Source organism: Dendroctonus ponderosae, unplaced genomic scaffold, assembly GCF_020466585.1.
Source record: "Dendroctonus ponderosae isolate FM_Combo_2020 unplaced genomic scaffold, Dpon_F_20191213v2 Dpon_F_20191213_5, whole genome shotgun sequence".
NCBI classification, from domain to species: Eukaryota; Metazoa; Arthropoda; class Insecta; order Coleoptera; family Curculionidae; genus Dendroctonus; species Dendroctonus ponderosae.
The window spans coordinates 4,296,442-4,316,353 of record NW_026018715.1 but is presented as its reverse complement, the minus strand read 5'-3'; the positions used below and the strand labels follow the sequence as shown (position 1 = coordinate 4,316,353).

General features: G+C 32.9%; 2 protein-coding genes across 3 annotated transcripts in view; one reads left to right on the top strand and one right to left on the bottom strand.

The window, feature by feature from the left end:
- The first annotated feature begins 1,119 nt into the window (after window positions 1-1,119).
- The window catches only part of LOC109546640 (protein Skeletor, isoforms B/C), a 74,810-nt gene continuing 56,017 nt past the window's right edge, over window positions 1,120-19,912 (top strand). The window contains exon 1 of one of the 2 annotated variants that reach the window (XM_048666709.1): window positions 1,120-1,505. In XM_048666709.1, the coding sequence (XP_048522666.1) occupies window positions 1,463-1,505 (43 nt within the window). In that variant the 5' untranslated portion in view covers window positions 1,120-1,462. The remainder of the gene's footprint in view (window positions 1,506-19,912) is intronic. The other variant, XM_048666710.1, reaches the window with a different exon arrangement.
- On the bottom strand, window positions 6,359-7,676 carry LOC109546659. The gene is made up of 3 exons (XM_019917703.2): window positions 7,350-7,676; window positions 7,066-7,221; window positions 6,359-6,733 (listed from the first exon to the last, which is right to left on the bottom strand). The coding sequence occupies exons 1-3, from the start codon at window positions 7,557-7,559 to the stop codon at window positions 6,455-6,457; spliced, it is 645 nt and encodes a 214-aa protein (XP_019773262.1). The 5' UTR covers window positions 7,560-7,676; the 3' UTR covers window positions 6,359-6,454.

The following is a 19,912-nucleotide window of genomic DNA, read 5'->3' as shown; positions in this document are numbered from 1 at the left end:
GCAAAATTTCATTTAAAAAACGTCTCCTGCATAATGTTAATATTTCAAGTTTCTACTGGTTTTACTTTGGAAGTTGGAATTTTTTAATGAAGAGTAGGCAGTTGTGTGGAATTTTTCGTTTTCAACTCAACATTTACAATACGCGCAAAATTCAGGATTTCATGCGATTTGAATGAACTTTTGACGATATTTAGAGCGCACTCTTCTTTAATGAACGCACAACTATGAACTTGTAGAGTATTTTTCGTTTTTCAGTTTTTTGTTATAACTCATCGCGTCTCACTGTGCCACACTTTTAATTACGCTTAGCATTTAACCCAAGAGCGGATTAAAAGTTTACGAGGCCGGCAGCAGGAATTTCATCACCTAATAAAAAATTTTTTTTAGGATTTTATTTATAAGGGACAATGAGTAATTGTTATTTATTAAATAGTTCCTATTCAAGTCAACATTCTTATTATATGGAGCTCAGGACCTGATGGCTCTACATTTTAAATTTTTAATTATGTTGCTCTTTACTCCTATCATGGCTGCAATAGTAATTTAGAAATCTTTCTGAGAATGTCGGTTTGTGGTACCAGTCTACGAATTTGAAGTAAAACCTTTTTCTGGAATAGATATTATATAGAATTTTTGGGAAATATCTTCTTCTCAACTTTATTTCGCATATGCATCCATCATGCATACACAATTCAGTAGTAGTAATCCAAATCTAATATAATTTAAAATGGGAGAAAAGCTAAAAATTTGGATTTCGTTTCAACTAAAGCGCATATCGAAGCATATTGCATATCACAGTTTAATGCATCCAAATTGCATGAGATCAATATGTATGAGAAGTTCAGTTACATAAATCATCGTAACGCTGGAAGCAAAGAAGCAAAGGTGGAGTAGGTTGCAAATAATTATATGTCGAGAAGTGCAAATATGGATCAAGTTTATAATTAATCAAACGTGATTTTCCCCTCAAAATGTAGAATAATGAAAACAGAGCCCAATATTTGCATTCATCGGTGGGACAGTAAAGGCAATAGTAAAAACGGCAAGTAAGTAAAAAACCGAACATATTTTATAAATACAGGGGTTGATAAAGTTAAGAAACCATTAATTTCAGAAGATTTCATCCTGACCCGTCGCATCGCAGCAAAACGTTTGTGACACGCACAATTCCTGCAAGTGTTGCAGGATCCGGAGGCGGTCGTTCCAGGAAACCGCCCAAGCATCTCCGCCCACTTTAGCCGGGAAATCGGGTAGCAGGAGCAGCAGTCTATTCCGCGCCCTTACCATGACTGTGCAGCCTGGCCCTTTAATCAGGGACAGATGCACATCCTCAATTTGATGCACTAAAATGCAATTTTCCGCGCCCGTTTTTCTCTTAAAAAGCGCATATTTGTCTATATCGGTGTGAATGTAGTGCCATATGGTGAAATCGTGGTACCGTTAGTAGGATTAGCCAGGCACAATGTTTAAATATCTCATTGGAGTAGCTATTTTGAGCAATATTGGTAAGTCCTTTTCTCTTACTCCAGTACACTTGTTACACTTTAGGCCACTTTGTTCACATAATTTCTTAGAATTGATTTTTCCTCTAGGCATCGTCTGACAAAAATATAAAAATATTCTCTTTGTGGTTTCACTCTGTGCAAACCCAAACACAAAATTGCTTGAGTGATTGGATTCAACGACGAAAACCTATCAGTAAGCACATTAATTCAAAGTTTTCCAGGTTCTTGGGGCTGAAGAACTTGTTGACTCTTCAATGCCAATCATTCAATGATAAATTAATTTCTGCCTCATCAAATTACATATATAATGTGAAACTTCTTTTTACTTACTATGGAATTAATGATTTGCTGCTTGCAAAATCAACTTTTCAATTTTTATCACAAAAAGCAACGACTAACGAGGAACATTCACACTTCCATTTTGAATCGTTTAAATCTGGAACGATGCCCCTAGATGTAAAGTATACGCATAATTATGTTTTGCAATATTTTTCTGGTCTTTCCAAGTAGTTTTCTATATGTTCTTTTTAAGATTTGAAGGTTTTTCAGCAGTTTTTCTGAACTAAATGCATCACTTTTAACAAATTAGTTCAATTTTGATTTTATTCGAATGATGTCAAAGAATATCAGAGACTTATACAGAAGATCTAAAATTTCATATCCGAGATCGAATTAGCACTATTTGGCAAGTTTAGACAAATATTAATTTTTTATTTTTCCTGATTAATGAAATAGCAGAGTAGGATTAATTGCTAAAGAATTAATTATTAATTATTTACTTTGTTCATTTCGTTTTGATAGGGAGCTTCCGGGTGTAATGCATGATCCTGGTATCGGAACAAGAAGGATTTCTGCACTTAGTGCGATGAAATCGAAAACATGTTCAAATAAGATTTTCGGTAAACGTTTGATCTGGATTAATGATTAGCTTAATTTGACCCTATTTCCTCGAGGAGAATTTAGGGACGAGACAGTGAAATGTACCGAACGTTTTTCGAAAAGCTTGGTCTCTACAACTTGATGACTTTTCGCTCCAAATTAGGACAATTTTTCTTGGATGATGGTGCGGCGGCCTATTTTGACAGAGTGCTGCTAATTTTGTCAATAAAAATTATCCAAATCGATGAATAAGTCGTGGCGGCTTCAGTGATTGGACATCGGAATCTTCCGACTTCAAGCCGTCGGATTTTTTTATGGTGGGGGTGTCCTCCACATAAACTACGTCAAAACAATTACTTATTCAATAGGAAAGCTTAAATGCAGGGTGAACACACTGCATATTTTACATGAAACATAAATGTATATTTTAAATGTACAGTAGGTATGTTTAAATATACAGGGTGTTTTATGATCATACGCAAATATTATTCTTTCTTTTCCGTTCCAGCTGAATTCTATGAGGAAAACGAGAAAATAACCCGAGCAAAATATGAATTTTTTTAAATTAAAATTTTAAACTAAAATGCTTTCAATTTTATTATACATACGTTAAGTGGAAAAACGTTTTGTAGAACTAAAAGCAGAGGGTGTAAAGTTTTTCTTTCAAAAACAACTATTTATTTAAACAAATTACAAGTACATTTTTAAGTCCAAACGTTTTCAAAACATCAAACTCAAACATTTGTCATTTTAAAAATATATTATTTCTACAGGAAAATGTAATGTAATGTCTATTGGAAATTAGCCATTTAAAACTGCCGTCTCAACATGCCATTAAAATATTTATCATTCTGAAACACTCTGCTTGTAGGCTTAAAAATCTTATACAATTTAGCATAATTATCATGGTTTCCTTAAGCATATACAAGATGTTCCGACAAACTTATACGAATGATAGAAGGATGGTAGGGTTTGTAAATATATATTTTATTTTGTTCGAGAATTTTCATTCGATTTTTCTGTTCGGGTTCTCACACTTCTCAACGTATTTAGCGCACATTTGGAATACTATGTCACGTTGTCACCATATAAAGGGTGATATTTTTTGGGATCAGGTCCCGGTTTATCTCGTATTTTTTGTCGACGCCACCAAATTATAAATATTCATAAATTTCTTGATCAATTTTTTCACTAAATTTTCTTATCTCTCATCTGGTTTGAATTTGCCAACGTTTGCGAATCATTTGCGTTCTGCATTTAATTCTGTAAGTATTAGAAGGATGACAGAATTTTTTTATTTATTTGTCTCTTAGTACAAATAAAATAAGCAGCTTGTTAATTAATGGGTCGTCAGTAAGAGCCGAAAGAGAACGATTCGAACGACAGCTTGGTTAAAGCGAAAACAAAATGGTTTTTCTCGTTTTGAAATTATTATGAAGCAGAAATGTTTGCTTTGATGTTCTCCACTACCCCTAAAAGTCTGTCGGTATATTTATAGAACACCGTGTATGGAACACCTTTCAGAAAAAGGAAGCAGATCGTTGCATGAAATTCAAACCTGTTGAGTATTTGTTATGTGAAGTGTTTAACAGATATTTGCTTTTACTGATTTCAAGTTTTATATTTGCCAGACTTCAATTATTTTTAATGTCTAGAACAATGCTTACAATCATAGCGTTTAAGGTGGGTTTTTAAAATTGTATTTAAAGTGAAAGATATGATGCGCTATTTTAAATTCATAGTATTTCAAAATTTCCGAAATGGTAATTCCCGGATATTTTCGCAAAAACAAATACATAATTGAGGTAAGCAGATCTGACTTACTAGTCAAGTGGAAAAAACTGGTAATTTCAAATGGCCAGAACACATTAATAATAGAAATACATTAGCATTTTTTTGGTCACCTGAGCTTACGCAGTGAATTTCCTAAATTTGGGAATTAGGCTTCTTCAAAAGTATCTAAACATCATCAAGGTTTGAAAAGCAAATTCCAGCATTGGATAAAAATGTTTCATTATTTTCGACCTATAGCCAACCCATTAAACAGTACAAAAGAAAACACGTCTTGGAAATTAATTAACTTCACAATTACATATTCAGGATTGAATAACACTTTCATTTGCCACTAATGGAAAATGCAAATTATGGATACCTACATGGTTTGGTTTATAATCACTGTTCTTCTGCTATTATTTTACTTTTGTTTAGTTGTGCCGTGAATTTTGCAGACAATATGCGCGAATAAAGTTCTTACTATACTACTTATTAGTAATTAAATTTATTGTTTTATCATGCATATTTATATGATAGGAGTGTTACTTTTATGCGGTAGAGGTGAGTGGGAATATTATTTTATGTTTTATTTGCGTAAAACTCGGTTGCATCTAATGGCTACTAATAAAATTTATATTAGTAGCCGTTGGTTGTTTGAAACATTTACATCAACTCTTGAAAAACTGTCTCAAAAATTAAAAATTCCTGGAAAGGTTCAAAAGTCGAAATAAATCTCTATATGATTTGATAAATAAGAAAAACAACATTATTAATATAAAATATGGTTCTAAAAACGTATCCAAAATATTTCACCAACCTAACGAAGTAATACGAGAACATGAGCTGATCAAAACCTCTTGAAATATTTCCTACTTGAAATTCTTTAAATCACAAAAGTTGATAAAAAACTTTCAAAAAGTTCAGAAAGGATAATGTATGAAAAAGCAGTACTCGAAATCAGTGTAACAAAATTTGCGAATGATTTTCGTACAAACTTAGACATGAATTATTTGACGTTTCATTTTTGTGTATTACTGAAAGAACATACCATTTCCTTAAATAACTTGAGCATTAAAATTTAACAAAACATTCAATATTTGTAGAAAAAATAAACAATTTGTTTAACGTAACTTAAGTCAACTTAAATGTGAAGAATTTTAAGAACTTAAGAAGTTCATTATATTTTCATTCATTGAACCAACGACATTTTTATGCGGCGATGTTGCTCTAAAGGTGGTTTTTCTTCTCTTTACTTCAATCTGAAAATAAAATGACTTCTCTGAAAAACAGTTTTGTTGACTAGTACATTTTTCAAAAGAATGTGAAATAACCTATAAAATGTCTACATCTTATATTAAAAGAATTAAAATATGATTATACTTAATTATTAAAGTCAAATAAAAAACATTTTTAGCTTCAATGTCAGGAACCCTTAATTCGAGTGTAAGTATTCCATAAGATATATTCAACCGGAAATATATCCTTCATTTAATTCGATTATTTACTTTTATTATAATTTATTTCATATTATTATTAATAATTCTATCGCAGTTATTTCAATTCACTTCAAACACATTTTTCTTCAACGGAAATATAACCATGTTTTTATCTCGATTTAAAACATTTTCTTTATTTTATTATAAGAATACCGAAGGTTTATATGCAAAAGGGCCGTGCAACCTACTGCAAATATGTGTATCTTTATTAAGTATAAAAGATAAGTAAAAATAGGAACCAAGCGAATGAAACATTAAATCCCTCAGCAAACACTCGATTTTTAGGAAAACCCGACGAGATTACTAATTAACACATATTATCAGAATACAGCTTAAAATCGGCCAATAGCATAAAATATACACTGGACTGAAGCTTTTGAGCCAAAACTTCTGAAGAAGAACGGCGAAACATCGGAAAATATTGTCTTGAATGACGGCTTAAAATCCCAAACAACTCACTGATTTTAAATAAAAGCCCTGAACAATTTTTCATTTTGTTAATTTTTGAGATAAAACAAGACGTAGTTTCAAAAGAATTGGCTACATTTTGGATTCAACTAAAACGGTGTTAAAAAATGTTAAAAAAGCAACGCGGGTCGATGTTTTGTTGATTATTTCTCATGCAAAAAAGAAGCTGCAAACTTAAAAAAATATATTAAAGTCGGTTGAGTAATTCAAGAAAATATAAATATGAACATACTGAAATATCTATACCAAGCTGAGAATATATTTGAATCAAACATGCGTTTATTAACTGATAACATTTAACCTTAACAAAATTTAAGCCTATTGATTCGTCGTTTAAGGACAAGGACAGCATGGAGGATTCTGTGGAAGCGGAATAACAATCGGTTGATCGACAGTTGCTGGGAAGCATTTATATTTCGCATTTAAATGCTTATGGTTTTTATGTTCTTCTGCGTTTTCGTTTCTTGAATTTTTGCCATTTTTCTTCGAAAGACGACTGTATTTATTATTTTTGCCCAAATGCTTGCCGTCACAAAATTCGCTTGGGCCACATGTTGGGGGTCTTGTGAGACATTCGGGTGATCCGTGGCAACCAGTACGAGGGCAGTCATCCTGAACCAGAAATTTCTCAGAATTTTATTTAACTGTATTTCTATCACAGTTCTAGAACGTTTTTTTAGGAAAATTTTAAGGGCCTTTTTATGAAAAATTGAAGTCAGAAAAGCGTTCATAACAACTATGTCCGATAAACAACGAGAAATACCTATTTATATTATTTTTCTTTACCAGTAATAAAAATGTTTTAATAAGAAAACCAAAGCCAAATAGTTTGAACAAACAAAATTTTATATTCAATGATATTTGCAGGAATATAAAATGCATTTCCACGCCAGTTTAAAGTGTTTTGCATCATTATCATCTACCCCTTATATGATAATAACTACCTGCAAACCGTCTCGTTTTTCACATAGACAACCAGTATATAAAATGCTGGCCCTCAATTCTCGGGATTTAGATTGTTGCAATCTTATAACGCCCTGTTCTTGTTCTGGAGTACGATTAATTCCTTTGCTTTTTTTGCACGTTTCTCGATAACAAACCTAAACCACATTACTTTCTTACAAAATTTCTTTCTTCGTATTGGGCATTTGGGAGAATTTTTTACATTAAAAATTCGAAATCGATATGCCATCTTTTTTTCATATACACTAGCCAATATCTTTCTTACCATGACTTGTGGTGGATCAAATTCCTTCTGAATATCATTTTTTTCATTTGAAGCTGAAGGATAGTCACATAATGGAACGCAACAGGGCACACAGATTGGTTTTACTTTGATGCTTAGTTCCTTTTCGATTTGTTGAAGTGCATCTCTCATTTTCGATGACATTTGAGAAATCGCTTCAGATTCTTCCTTTGTAGGGCAGACGAATACCATTTTTTCGGATTTTGTACTAAGAATTTGGAAAATTTACTTGAATTTTGATGCTGAAGCCAAAAAGTGACTGACCAAATAAATTTTTTTTATATCATTTTGACGTTCTTTTTATATATAAATTGTTATGGTTTTAATAATGAGAAAGCGTGTACCTTTAATACTAATAATTATTATACAGGTAACATTTGGCAGTGCGCTGTTAATGATATTTGTACAAGAACGTGCAATTGCAATTCATTTGCGATTCCGAATTCATTTTTCCGATCAAATTTAATGAAAGATTTTATCCCCTATTTTTTACGTATTATCAGTTCTTCTTTTATTTGCGGAAAATTGTAAATTCTAAAATGTTCTAATTTACTTTAAAACGGATTTCAATTTTAAATAAAACATATGTATTTGTGGCATAAGTTTGAAAGATTTATTGAAAAATGAAGTACACATTATGAGTTTATGAATCGAATAAGACATCGGACAAATAACCGCCTCGGCTTTGCTGGCACAGACGTGCTCTTTTCATCAAATTTTCAACTGTTGCGCTTACATTTTGCGGTATTTCAGAGCTACAGCGTTGCAATTAATCTTTTAAGGCTTCAATCGTTGTTGGTTTGTTCACCTGAACTTGTGACTCTAAAAAACCCCAAAGCAAAAAGTCCAAATACGTTAAATAGCATGATCTGGGCGGCCAATGCGGATCTCAAAAACGAGAAATAACACGACCAGGAAATTACTCGTGCAGTAATTTAACATTTGCTCTCTCTACATGCTGTTGAGATCCATATTTTGCAATTTTGGCACAAAAAAGTTAGTTAACATTTCACGATAACGAACGAAAAATGGTCCGATGATGCCTCCAGCCCAAAATGCACACTATACAGTAACACAGTAATTTTTAGATGCATCTGTTTCTGAACGATCACTCGTGGATTTTCGGAACCCCAAATGAGACAATTTTGTCGATTAACGAAGACATCAAGATGAAAATGGGCCTCGCCACTAAAGATGATTTTCGTTGAAAAATCACCGTCCAATTGTCGTTGTTCCAATATCCCATCAACACAGACTCTTCGTTGCCCATGGTCTTCCGGCTTTAGCTCTTGAGCCAATTCAACTTTGTACGCACGAAGCCTCAAATATTTTGTTAAATTTCGATGCATAGTGGTTGTGGAAACACCAATTTCCTGAGCTCTATGCCGAAATGATGTGGTTGGGCTATCCTCAACATTTGTACGTACTGCTGCGATGTTTTCAGTCGAGCGACCAGGACGAACGAGTCTTTCTGCGTTCAGTTCATTAACAGACCCAGTTTGCTGAAATTTCTTCATTAATTTTCTCACAGTAGCTTCAGTTGGAGCATTCAGATGGCCACTAATTGTACGCATTTTGCGAACTGTGGCTGCAAAACTTCCACCACTTTAATCATAAATTTTAACAATGAAAATTCGTTGTGTATTGAACCGCTCCATTTAACTTAACCTTCTGCTGTCTACTAACGAACGGCCTTTTTTTAAATATCTTTAGAAGAAAGAACGGCAAGCACTGGTGACACCTATTGTACCACCAGCGGACAACTGAATCCGGTCCCTGCTAACAAATCAAAAAAATGTGTCGCTTCCGGCGCCAGTCCCCATCCGATGCCAAAATCTTTCTCACTTTTTTGAAAAATTTTAGTCTGTATTCAGATGCTCAAGCTTCAGTTACATAAAAATTGTGTGAAACGCATTCAATATGGAAATAGTGCTGTTGTAATTTAAAACGTCTCACACTCATTCTTCCACAGCAGAAACTGTGCAAAACAATCCAGTTAGTTCTTCGCCGAAATTTTCCATCTTGTTGCCAACAACTTCGCATCTGTGTAAAACGAACTGAGGGTTTTACGTTTTAAATGCCAAATTTTTCTTCAGTTCATTTGCTCAAATCTGGGTTGTGCAAGCCTGTTTGAGCATATGGCTTGAGTATGTAAACCCACTTGAGCATGTAAACCCCCTGAAAATCTTATAGATAAGTATTTCTCTGCTCCTAAAGCCTAAGACTCGGCTTCAACTGCGACAAGAATATATTGTGTATCCCGGTTCCCAAATATTCCAGATAAACACTTTCTTTTTTGTCTGATAAAATAAAACACATTTATAAGTGTATTTGTACTTCGTAGTCTCGTTCCTACACAAATATGATTAGTGGGAAAATTTACACTTAATGTTGTAGTTGACCAGTGTAAAAATGGTATAATGTCAAAGCTGAATTCTCAAAACCGCTGGATAAATTTACTCCCTATAGATATCCTCTAAGCTCTTCCACTTTCCCTATAAAGTCAATGTATTCAAAGTAAAACAAATCGTCTAATTCGAAACGAGCTAAGCTTAACATTGTTTGGAGACTTTCGAAAAGCGTTAAGCCGTGAATTCATTGACATCACAACGTATCGCAGTGAACAATAACAGCAAATGGCACGTCAGCCCTAAGTGATGTATTGTTAGTAGTTCTTTTTATGTAAAAAGGCAATTTCCTTTTTCCTGACGCCCCACTGGATCTATGTGGTGCTCCGACGCTTCAACGACCAACGTCTCGGTCCGGTTGGTCTTAAAAAGGGGCTCTTCAGACCTACTATGCGGTGATTTTAAACACTTTCCATTTCGTTACTGCATAGATCCATTAAGCAATTGATATTCTAATTAACCGACTTGGTGGTCTCGATGATCGGATTGTAAATAAAGATTTTATCCTTCAAGGTTTTGTCACCTATTTTGTTTGACGTGAAAATTGTGATTAACGTTTAATTATTCATTTTCAATCTGGAATCACAACAATCATCAACATCACTAACCGAGCAAATTGGCTGTAATGGCAATCCTTTAACTGCTAATGCATACCTCAAGTGGTCTATAAGTCGACCTTCTAAATTTCCAGATTTAGATATGATTTTATTTATATAAAATGCAACTAGTATTGCCGAATTTTTATTTTACTTTGACTCATAGTCAGTCTGTTAAAACAAATTCTTACGTTTCCATCGGGTTTTATACGTTTTGCATTATGCAGCACTGAATTGTCTACCCATTTTCATATTTTCATATGTAGCTATTCCCACACTACGATACGCTTAGCGTCACTTCGCTCAGTTCAACTCAGCATGTTGCTTTTGCAGTTGCTTGGCTTTTCCACAAAAGTGCAGAGTCAACCACAAATGTTAACACTGATATTAAAAGAGTTAGGTTTTTATTGTTTGGTAGCTATTTGTGTGGGATTGAGAGTTCTACGTACAAAAAGGGAAGTAGCAGCAACATGCAAGTCATGAGCAGCAAACCTAAATTTCAAAAAGAAAAATTCAAGAAAACTGCTTTGAGAGGTGGAACTTTGAAACTGACGATTTGGTATCTGTATATATTTGACATATTTATAGCTAGTACTGGACCTAGAAGAAGAGATTATTTAGACCATAAGCTGCTATACAGTCAAACCACCAATACTAACAGATAGTTCCACCGTCATTCGAGAAGTGAATCGTCATGACCCCCATGGATCAAGCATGAAAAATTTGAGGCCCGAACTTGTGGAAATCGAATTAAAACTTCTAAAAGTTCCTATTATTCTTAGCTGATATTTCCATATGGAGACCAAGGAAGCTGTTAAATTTAGTCGCCTCGGTAAACGGAGTCTACGGAAGAAACACTGAAATATTAACTGCAGCCAGGATCAAAGAGGAATTAAGAAACTGTATATCGACAGCCGGGAACATGTCATCTGCAAAGAAATACACAATATTAATTTCGCAGAAAAAAAAGTTTGGCTAAGAAAGGCTAAAGAAAACACAAAAACGACTTCAACGAGAAAGAGGAAACTATAGCTCTGAACAAGATATGGTTCCCAGCATTAAGCAATGTAAATATTGCAAAGATAGACAGCAGCTCAAAGTGGAATACAAATGAAAGCAAGCCGTTCATGGTTGTAAAACGCCAATAAGAAATTATTGTTTACGACGCCTTGAAAGCAGAAAACGATCGAATCGCATACATTGTCAAGACTAATAGATATCATAATCTAATTTTTAATCTTGTTTGACGATTTATATACTTTATTGTTGAGAATCTAAATTCTTTTAAAAAGAAAGCGGTAGGTCTTAGAGTATGATATTTTAAATGAGTCTAAACTTTGAAACTACTAAATTGCCAATTGCCATTTTGAAGCCATATTTTAGCTATTGACTCGTGATCACTACTATTAATATTTTAAAAGGGTATACAGTCAAACAGTCGTTGTTTTATCTGCTATTTTAACAAATGATGTTTCTCTTTTAGTTGGTGCTTGTATCACATTTGTTGGCAAGACCTCCATAATTTTTACGTAAAGCATGTATTCTTAACAAAGTATGCTACGAACAAGCGTGTTCCAGATATTCTGATTTAAAGATATTGCCGCATATGTTTCTTAAAAATTAAAACTGTTTTGCATACTCTCTTTTGAAAAGTATTTAAGTTTAAATTTAACGATTGTTCATACCAACTTTTGAAAAAAACTTCTCGTTTTTCAACACTCTAAAAATCAAGTTTTGTCCGAATATCCATAGTACATAAAAATTACTTGGAAATAAACAAAACTTAGACTGAAATTTTCAACACGCTGTAGCTCTACATCTAAAGCTTTATTTAAAATACGTTAGATATCGGATACATTAATCAGGTTCTGTTACCATTTCAAGTAATTACCCAGTTTTATGTAGATATATGTATTTATAAGACATAAGAAAGTAAAGTAAAAAATTGTATAAATTTTTTTGTTTTCTGAGCGAGTTTGCAAAATATACACCCAATATAGGCAAACTTGTTACTTCGATTTGTAACATACATACATATACGGCGAGATAATTTTTAAACTTTGCGTTCTCCAGGTGTCACAAAGTTTGTAATCTTTATTTTGGGATATTTTCAGACAAACATGGGTTTTTTTACATATTTTAACCTTAAAAATTATGTACCTGTTTATATATATATAATATATATATATCGGCAAAATTATGTACGTGTTTACCGTTCGATTCTCAAAAGTATTCCAGGCTGAAGTCTTACTTCTCAAAGCAACATAGTCAACAAACTCGGTTGATACAAGCTTTGAAAAACTCCTTAAAAATTACATTCGAGACCAGATTCCTTTGCCAAAATGTAGCGCGCTTCGAAAATACAGACTGTGCAAATATAATTATTTTCCTTAATAAAGCCTTTGACATTTTTTAAAAGACACTTTTATAAGCTGCCTTTGAGAATGTTTTCACGATTTTGCATACCTAGAAATCTCGCATTTTTTTCTCAAATGTTAGTTGAAATATCGACGCCAACCGGTTGAATAATGCAGTTCTAGTTTCTAACTATTCAAGTAAAAACAACTATTATTTGTACATGAATTAGACGCTCTTGTATATTGTATGCAGTATTAAAATAAATATAATTTTTGTATCTAAATTTTAATGTTTATTAATTTTTTAAATTATCTTTACAAAAAAACTAGCTTATATACTGACATAGCAAGTAGTGAGTTTACACTTTTGAGGATTTCAATAATTTGGCTTGGAATAAATAATGAGCAAAAATAACCATCCCTGATTTAATCAATATTTATATGTTCATAGCTTTCGCATCATTTACTTTGATTCAGGAAGTTTGAACTCGTTCATACAATGCTTTTGACTTATTTCGGAGCAAATTCCTGCTTCACCTTTTCCAATATCGTAATGTGAGAACCCTTCAGATTGAATAATTTTTAAATGACAACTTAAAAAATATACGTGTGTGTGTTAACTGTAATTCTTACAGATCGAATTCTACTTTAAAAAAATCTAGGTTACAAACTAAGTGAATTTTTCTTTAAAATCCCGTTTCGAACAAATGAGGTAAATATTTAACATAATTATTTATTATACGGAGTTCGAGTGAAAATTTAAAGGGAATATTGAAAGACGCCTTAGGAAAAATCCTAAACTGCCTTAGTTCATTAGCCTTAAAGTTAATAACAGTATTTCAGTTGAGAATAAATTTAACTGTTTCATTAATTTTCATTGCTTTGTAGATCATATTTTGATATGAATGGTCAAACAAGTTCTATCGCAGTTTTTAAATATGTATTTATAAAATGTTCACTAAAAAAGTAGTTGATAATTATGTAAAAATGAAAGAAGCGATTCAAGCACAGACTTTTTTAAGGAAAGTAAGTAGGAATTAGGAGGAAAGTAGAAGTAATCAAGCTACTTGTTAATTGGCAATTTTTCGGCTTATCTTTATTACACATTTATTATAATTCAATTACATTTTAGGCTACTTAAAGAACTCATCTGTTTTAATTAAAAATTCCTTTTTGCATTTTATATTAGCATTATTTTTGCTAACCATACACACCGAAAGAAAAAAATACTGCAAATTGCCACAAACATGTGCTTTGTTGTTCGCCATATTAAGACAACCACATATGATGGTTTAATTTAGGAACAAAAGCGATTGCATTGATATTTAATGCGTAACTACATTCACTCATGTCGTTATTATAATTTGTGAAAGTAAAGTAGCGCGAAATTAGTTCTAATTTGTCAATACAAAATTAATTTTCTATTTTGAGACACATTGATAACAGTTTATACTGGTAGGTATGTATAATGGGTTTTCCATAAAGGATTAATGAGGGTATTATGCAAACTATGCTATTTTCGTTACATAAATCAAGGCATTTTAATGATAAAATTGCAATTTGTTTTGTGTGGGTTTCAATAGAAAACAGGAACTAAATCGAATTTATCAATTCGGTTGTTTCTTCTCAGTATTTACGATAATTCGTAATTAAATGCAGGTTTAATCTTTCAAAATCCAGATACTTTGATAGTTTCATTAATTTTGCCATCATTTTGTAATAAATTTGTTAACTTATCTGAATACGTTATATATTCAATGGATTCAATGAACAACTTCCTGCAGGTCCCAATTTCACTTCAGTGGTGCACTTGGTGCAATCTGAACTTGAACTCCTAGAACTAGTAAAATCGTATAATATCCGGCTCAAAGGACTAGATACTTTTTCTTAATTGCCTAAAAGGCTTGGGCAACATTTTAGGGGAAATTTGACTACAAAGCGGCCTTCAGAATGTGAATAATGAGAGACATTTCGTTTCTCGAATTTCAATAATCGCTTTTACTGATCACCTTCGCGACAACGAAGTTCTGTAAGAGTGCAGGCTATTGTATTTTAATCGATAGGAATCTTGAGGAAGAAATCCTAACTTGAAGGACGATATTAATTCAAAAGTGTTGTCAGTTATTGTTGGTGTTATAAACTATTTCAGCCTGAAAATCTTACGAATAGGACAAAATGGAATAAATGTTAAGCTTCAAACGAGAGACGAACCGTTAAACTGAAACATACTAACAAGTGAACCTGAGACAAGAAGTGCAAAGCACCACCTCTTAAAAACCAAATGACTCAAGAAGAATAGAAGTAAAAAATCATCGTTCTCAATGAGCAAAATTAACAACATTTTTCAAACAAAAATTTCTCTTAAATAGTTTTATTCCAGTCATCCGAGATACTGAAGGGTTGTTACAAAAACTACAACCGATTTTTCGGGGGTTCCTCGACTTAAAAAAAAATGTAGGTCAAATTAAATGCTTAAATTGCAGGAATTAACTTTATTTCTGAAATGTTTTTCTGCAGATAAAAAAAATCAATCGTTATTTTTTTAAATTAATTTAGCACACATGTTTCTGTTGCGAAATGTTTGATCGCTTTACTTAGAGCATAATTTAATTGAGTAAAAAACAAATTGTCGTTACAAAACCCCTAAGAATAACTGAATTTTGGTTAACGGTTGTTTTTGAAATTTTGATAAATTATAAACTTTACGCATGTAAGAGAAAATTGTCACAATGAAGTGAAGAATATGCAGAAGAATAAGCCAGAAAGACAATCGTTTGCTACAGCGCTAAGTACGAACTCAAGAATAGAATAGTGCTCAAAAAAGTATATTGATTTTAAAAAATGGCCGTGATTTAAAAAAAAATTCTCAAGCAAAAATTAAAACGTTGCGAGGTAATAATGAAACGCAGTGCAGATGATTATAGTTACCCTTATAAAGTAAATACTTATAAAGTAAGTTTTACTTATAAAATAAAATAGGTTTTTACACGCAAGTAAAGTTTTGTTAAACTGACAAAATTTTCCCGAGTGAGAAAAGAAAATTGCATTTGCATTATCATAGATTGAGTGGCTTTGTAGAATGGCCAGCTAGGTCTCCAGAATTATCCTTCATACATTTAGCTATGAGATTGCAATTATATAAAATTATTGATCATTTGAAAATAAATATTTCATTCATCATTGGTGTGGTAAGATAGTTTGCAGCCAAAATTTGGAAAATTTAACTATCCTTAATTTAATATAGCTTTATTCTTGATGCAAGTTTATACTGCAATTTTCCTAAAAATGCTGAGGTCTACAACGCAAATGAATTAAGAATTTGTTGCAAAACTGAAAATTATAATACAAACTAGGCATTTTGCAAAGAAGATAATTTTGTTGATGACCGTAAATCTCCGGCCGTTCCAAAAATCGGTTTATTCCGGTTTATTTTTAATTAAAGTTTGACTTTTGATGTTTATTATCTGTGAAGAAAAACGTAAAAGCGAATTGTTTTTTTAGATAGAAAATTGAAAATATGTGGCAATCAAAATTTATATAACATATTTTGGTCCTTCGAGCCGAATTCACCATTCAACTCATTCAAAATTGAAAACGAATAATTTTGTTTAAAACCCATGACCAAACCGCATGAAATACCACAACAAAATTTTGTTATTGAGATCAATTGCTAAATCTAAGTTTCTAAAGAAAAAATAGGACTCGACTAAATTGTTTAAATATTACTTTATTATTTTTGACATTCCGTATTGTAATTTTCATAAAAAATAGCTTGTGCTTAATTTTCTTGTTACGAGAAACAGCTTGCAAGTCCAGGGCATATTGTATTCTAATTTTTTAAGATCTTTCATATATCTCCGATATAGTTGCAAGTTTGCAATTTGAGGAAAAAAAGTTGAGGCAGCTGAAGATTAAGGGGCTGTAAGTAAGGAATAAATGTTATGACCAAAGAGTTGAACAGAATTGTCGTCAAGTCAGTCAAGACAGAGTTTTTAGAACAAATCGTATGCAAATAAATTATCCTGCTTATTAAAGTATTCTAATAGGCAATCAATTTTTGTGGCTTCTCTTTTGTGAATCTTCACACATTTCCTCTTTTTTTGGTTAAAAATGTTAAACTTTATTCGTTCCCATTAACGCACCCTGTAAGCGAAAACAAGTTGTTAAATCTATAAAGAAAAACAGCTTCGGGAGTTCACAGACAATAACGAAAAGCAATGATTGGATAGTTGAAAGGGATTTACGCATCCCAAGGGGTGGATTACGCGAAATCCTGGATTCAAATCCCGGCAGACTCGAAACCGAAACTGGAATAATAACATGATCGGCGAGGACGATCGATACATTTCTATCGCAAAAGCGTAACTTCCGCACTAGTGACACCGGGAAATGAGCCCGCTAAGTTGGCGAGAGGCCGGATTCTAATCGAGGATTGAGCCATTTAATTCAGTCTCTTCAGTCACCAAATTGAAATGTGGCTTGCAATTGAATTGTCGAGCAATTGGTTTTTGAGAATTGCCTTTATCTAAATCAGACAGACCAGATCATAATAACGAGGAAATGGAATAAGTTTAATTAGTCGAACAAGAAAGAAGCAAATTAAAAAACTTTCCACTTTCAAATTAATGTGATTCTAATAACGATTTAAAATAAACTTTCCATACTAGCGAGAACAGATTTTGTCTTGTTGCTGTAATGTAATAATAATGATGAAAATTTTATCAACATTTCGGTCTCTTTTTTGTTTCCGGTTCAATGGGTCAAGCTAATTAAAGCTAGGTTTCCATCTTAGCAATTCGTTGCAGCACGCACGTTTTTCACGTTATTGCGCAGCGCACTAATGTAATTTTGCTTGACAAAGGAGATGAATTAAAAGACCAACTTAACACCAGTGTATTTTCAAGTGTTCGACTATCGATGCAGGCTGCAATCCCATTTGAAAAACAATAAATAATCGATAACGAGGAGATTGCATCTGCATCTGCATCTGCTAATCCTCTAAAAATCTCCTCTAAAAATTATTTCCAGCTTTTCCAATATCCGACAATACGATCAATCAATAGTACAACTAAAAGTATCACTAAATGCTGCACCTGAAGAATTACATGAAAACAGAACGCGTTCTATGCGCACAGGATTTTCTTGCGCAACACAAAATTACTTACAAAAATGCTTACTGTGAACCAAGAAATGTATGTTGTATTTCTTGCAAGACGGTTGAATGCAAGGAATTGGGTTGGTGAGAACCTAATTAAGGGAAATTTTGTGAAAAATTTTAAAATTGAACAAAACACAGATAAGGATATCCCGAATCTAGGTACATTTTCTTTTTGAAAAAACTTCTACAAAGTAGTTGGAGTTCGAAGGAAAGGGACTTATGGCGAGATAGGAACCTTTTGAGCCGGTTAAAGATTTTAAACTGAGCAATAATGCAAATAAGCACAAAGATAGAACGAAATAAATTTAAGCAAGAAAACTACCCATCTACGAAAGTATTGTCAGTTAATACTAAATTAAGAGTGACGAAGACTGCCACACCAGGGAATAAATGAAGTTTTCAAATCTCAAACAACATTCAAATCACAAGAAGCGGATTATGCTTACAGCAAAAGGTAAGTTCCAGCCAAAAAAGTTCGCATGCAAGAAGCTTAATGAAAGAAAGCAGGGAATTAGACTGGAAAACTCAAGGCTGTAAAGACCTCAATAACGAAATAAGTAGAAACATCCGAAACTAATTTTTTAACCATTTGAAGGCATTAGCAAAGAAAAATGCTGAAAAATACAGTCAAAGAAATATAGTATAATTGTATAAGGCTTCAAAGATCCAAACTGTCAAATTGAAGGCCCAACATTATTAAAATGAGAAATAACGAAGTAAGTATAGTTGGCGACTGGACAGAAAGAGTAGCTACTGTTCAAGACTTATACAAAAAACTGTAGTTCGGCGCTGAAGTCAGTGAGTGAAGCGGCCAGTGGTAAAAAGTTGAGAGTATAGAATCGGAAGAGGTCCTAGAAATAGCTACCGGAGAAGACAGCATTGCACAAGATGAAGAACTGGTAAAGCCCAGGGAAATATTGAATTACTAATGAAAAGTGAAAAATTTGAAGCAAAATTTAGCTGGAAAGCAAAACATTCAGAAAACTAAACGTCTGACCTAAGGAAGAATTCCAACCAAGTAGTATACGTGGAAAGGATCCGACTTTACAAGAAATTAGATAGAGGCAGCATAGAGAGCTATTGCCCAATCAGCTTTTTTCGAATTTGTACAGGATGTTTCGGTAGGAAAGAGAAATATTTCGGGAATGCGCGGTTAAAATAAGATAAATGAACACCCATATGGTTTTATCCGATTTTCGTTTCTGAAATTGACGAATTTTTTTAAGCGTACGGATTGATTATGAATGACGATAATCTCCTGGATAAGGTCTGAAAAGAATCTGTGTTAGTACGAGGCGGATTAAAGATGAACTTCAAATACAATCACATATGGCCATTAGGAAAATACTTAGGCAAACCGGTTTAAAGACTTCCGACATTCAACCAGCTCAAAGTCTTCAAGAGGATGGTCATAACTTGAAAGTAGTTCAATTTTGTGAATGTATTAAGCAAAATCAAGGCCTACACCGATGTATTTTATTTGCTGATGAAGCGCAGTTTACCCACATTGCAATTGCATCACAAACATCGGTGGTTCTGTGAAAATTCTTATGCCACGTTTGAACAAAACTTTCAACATCGATTCCGTATTAACGTTTGGTGTGAAATGCTCATCGACAAGTTCTTTGGTTCTTTTGTATTGGATGGACGTCTTACTGGTAATTTAACGGATAATTGTTTTAGAGATCGTTAGATTGGCATAGGAGGATCTCATGCTTGGCCACTGAAATTACCAGACTTAAATCCGCTAGATCATAATAACTTTTGGGGCTGGATAAAATCACTAGTGTACGAAACAAGAGTAAAGACCGTGGAAGGACTGGGCAATCGAATGTTTAATGCTGTACCTTATATTGATGAAGGTGGGGGTAATATAGAGAAATTTCTAAATTACATAGTTAAATTTTGTTGTTTATGCCGCAATAATTAGTCAGCAGGAACAAATGGATTGTGCTATTTAATATTTCCATAGATAATTTATGGTTCTAGACACATAAAAAATACTAAATAGTTGAAGACAATATGT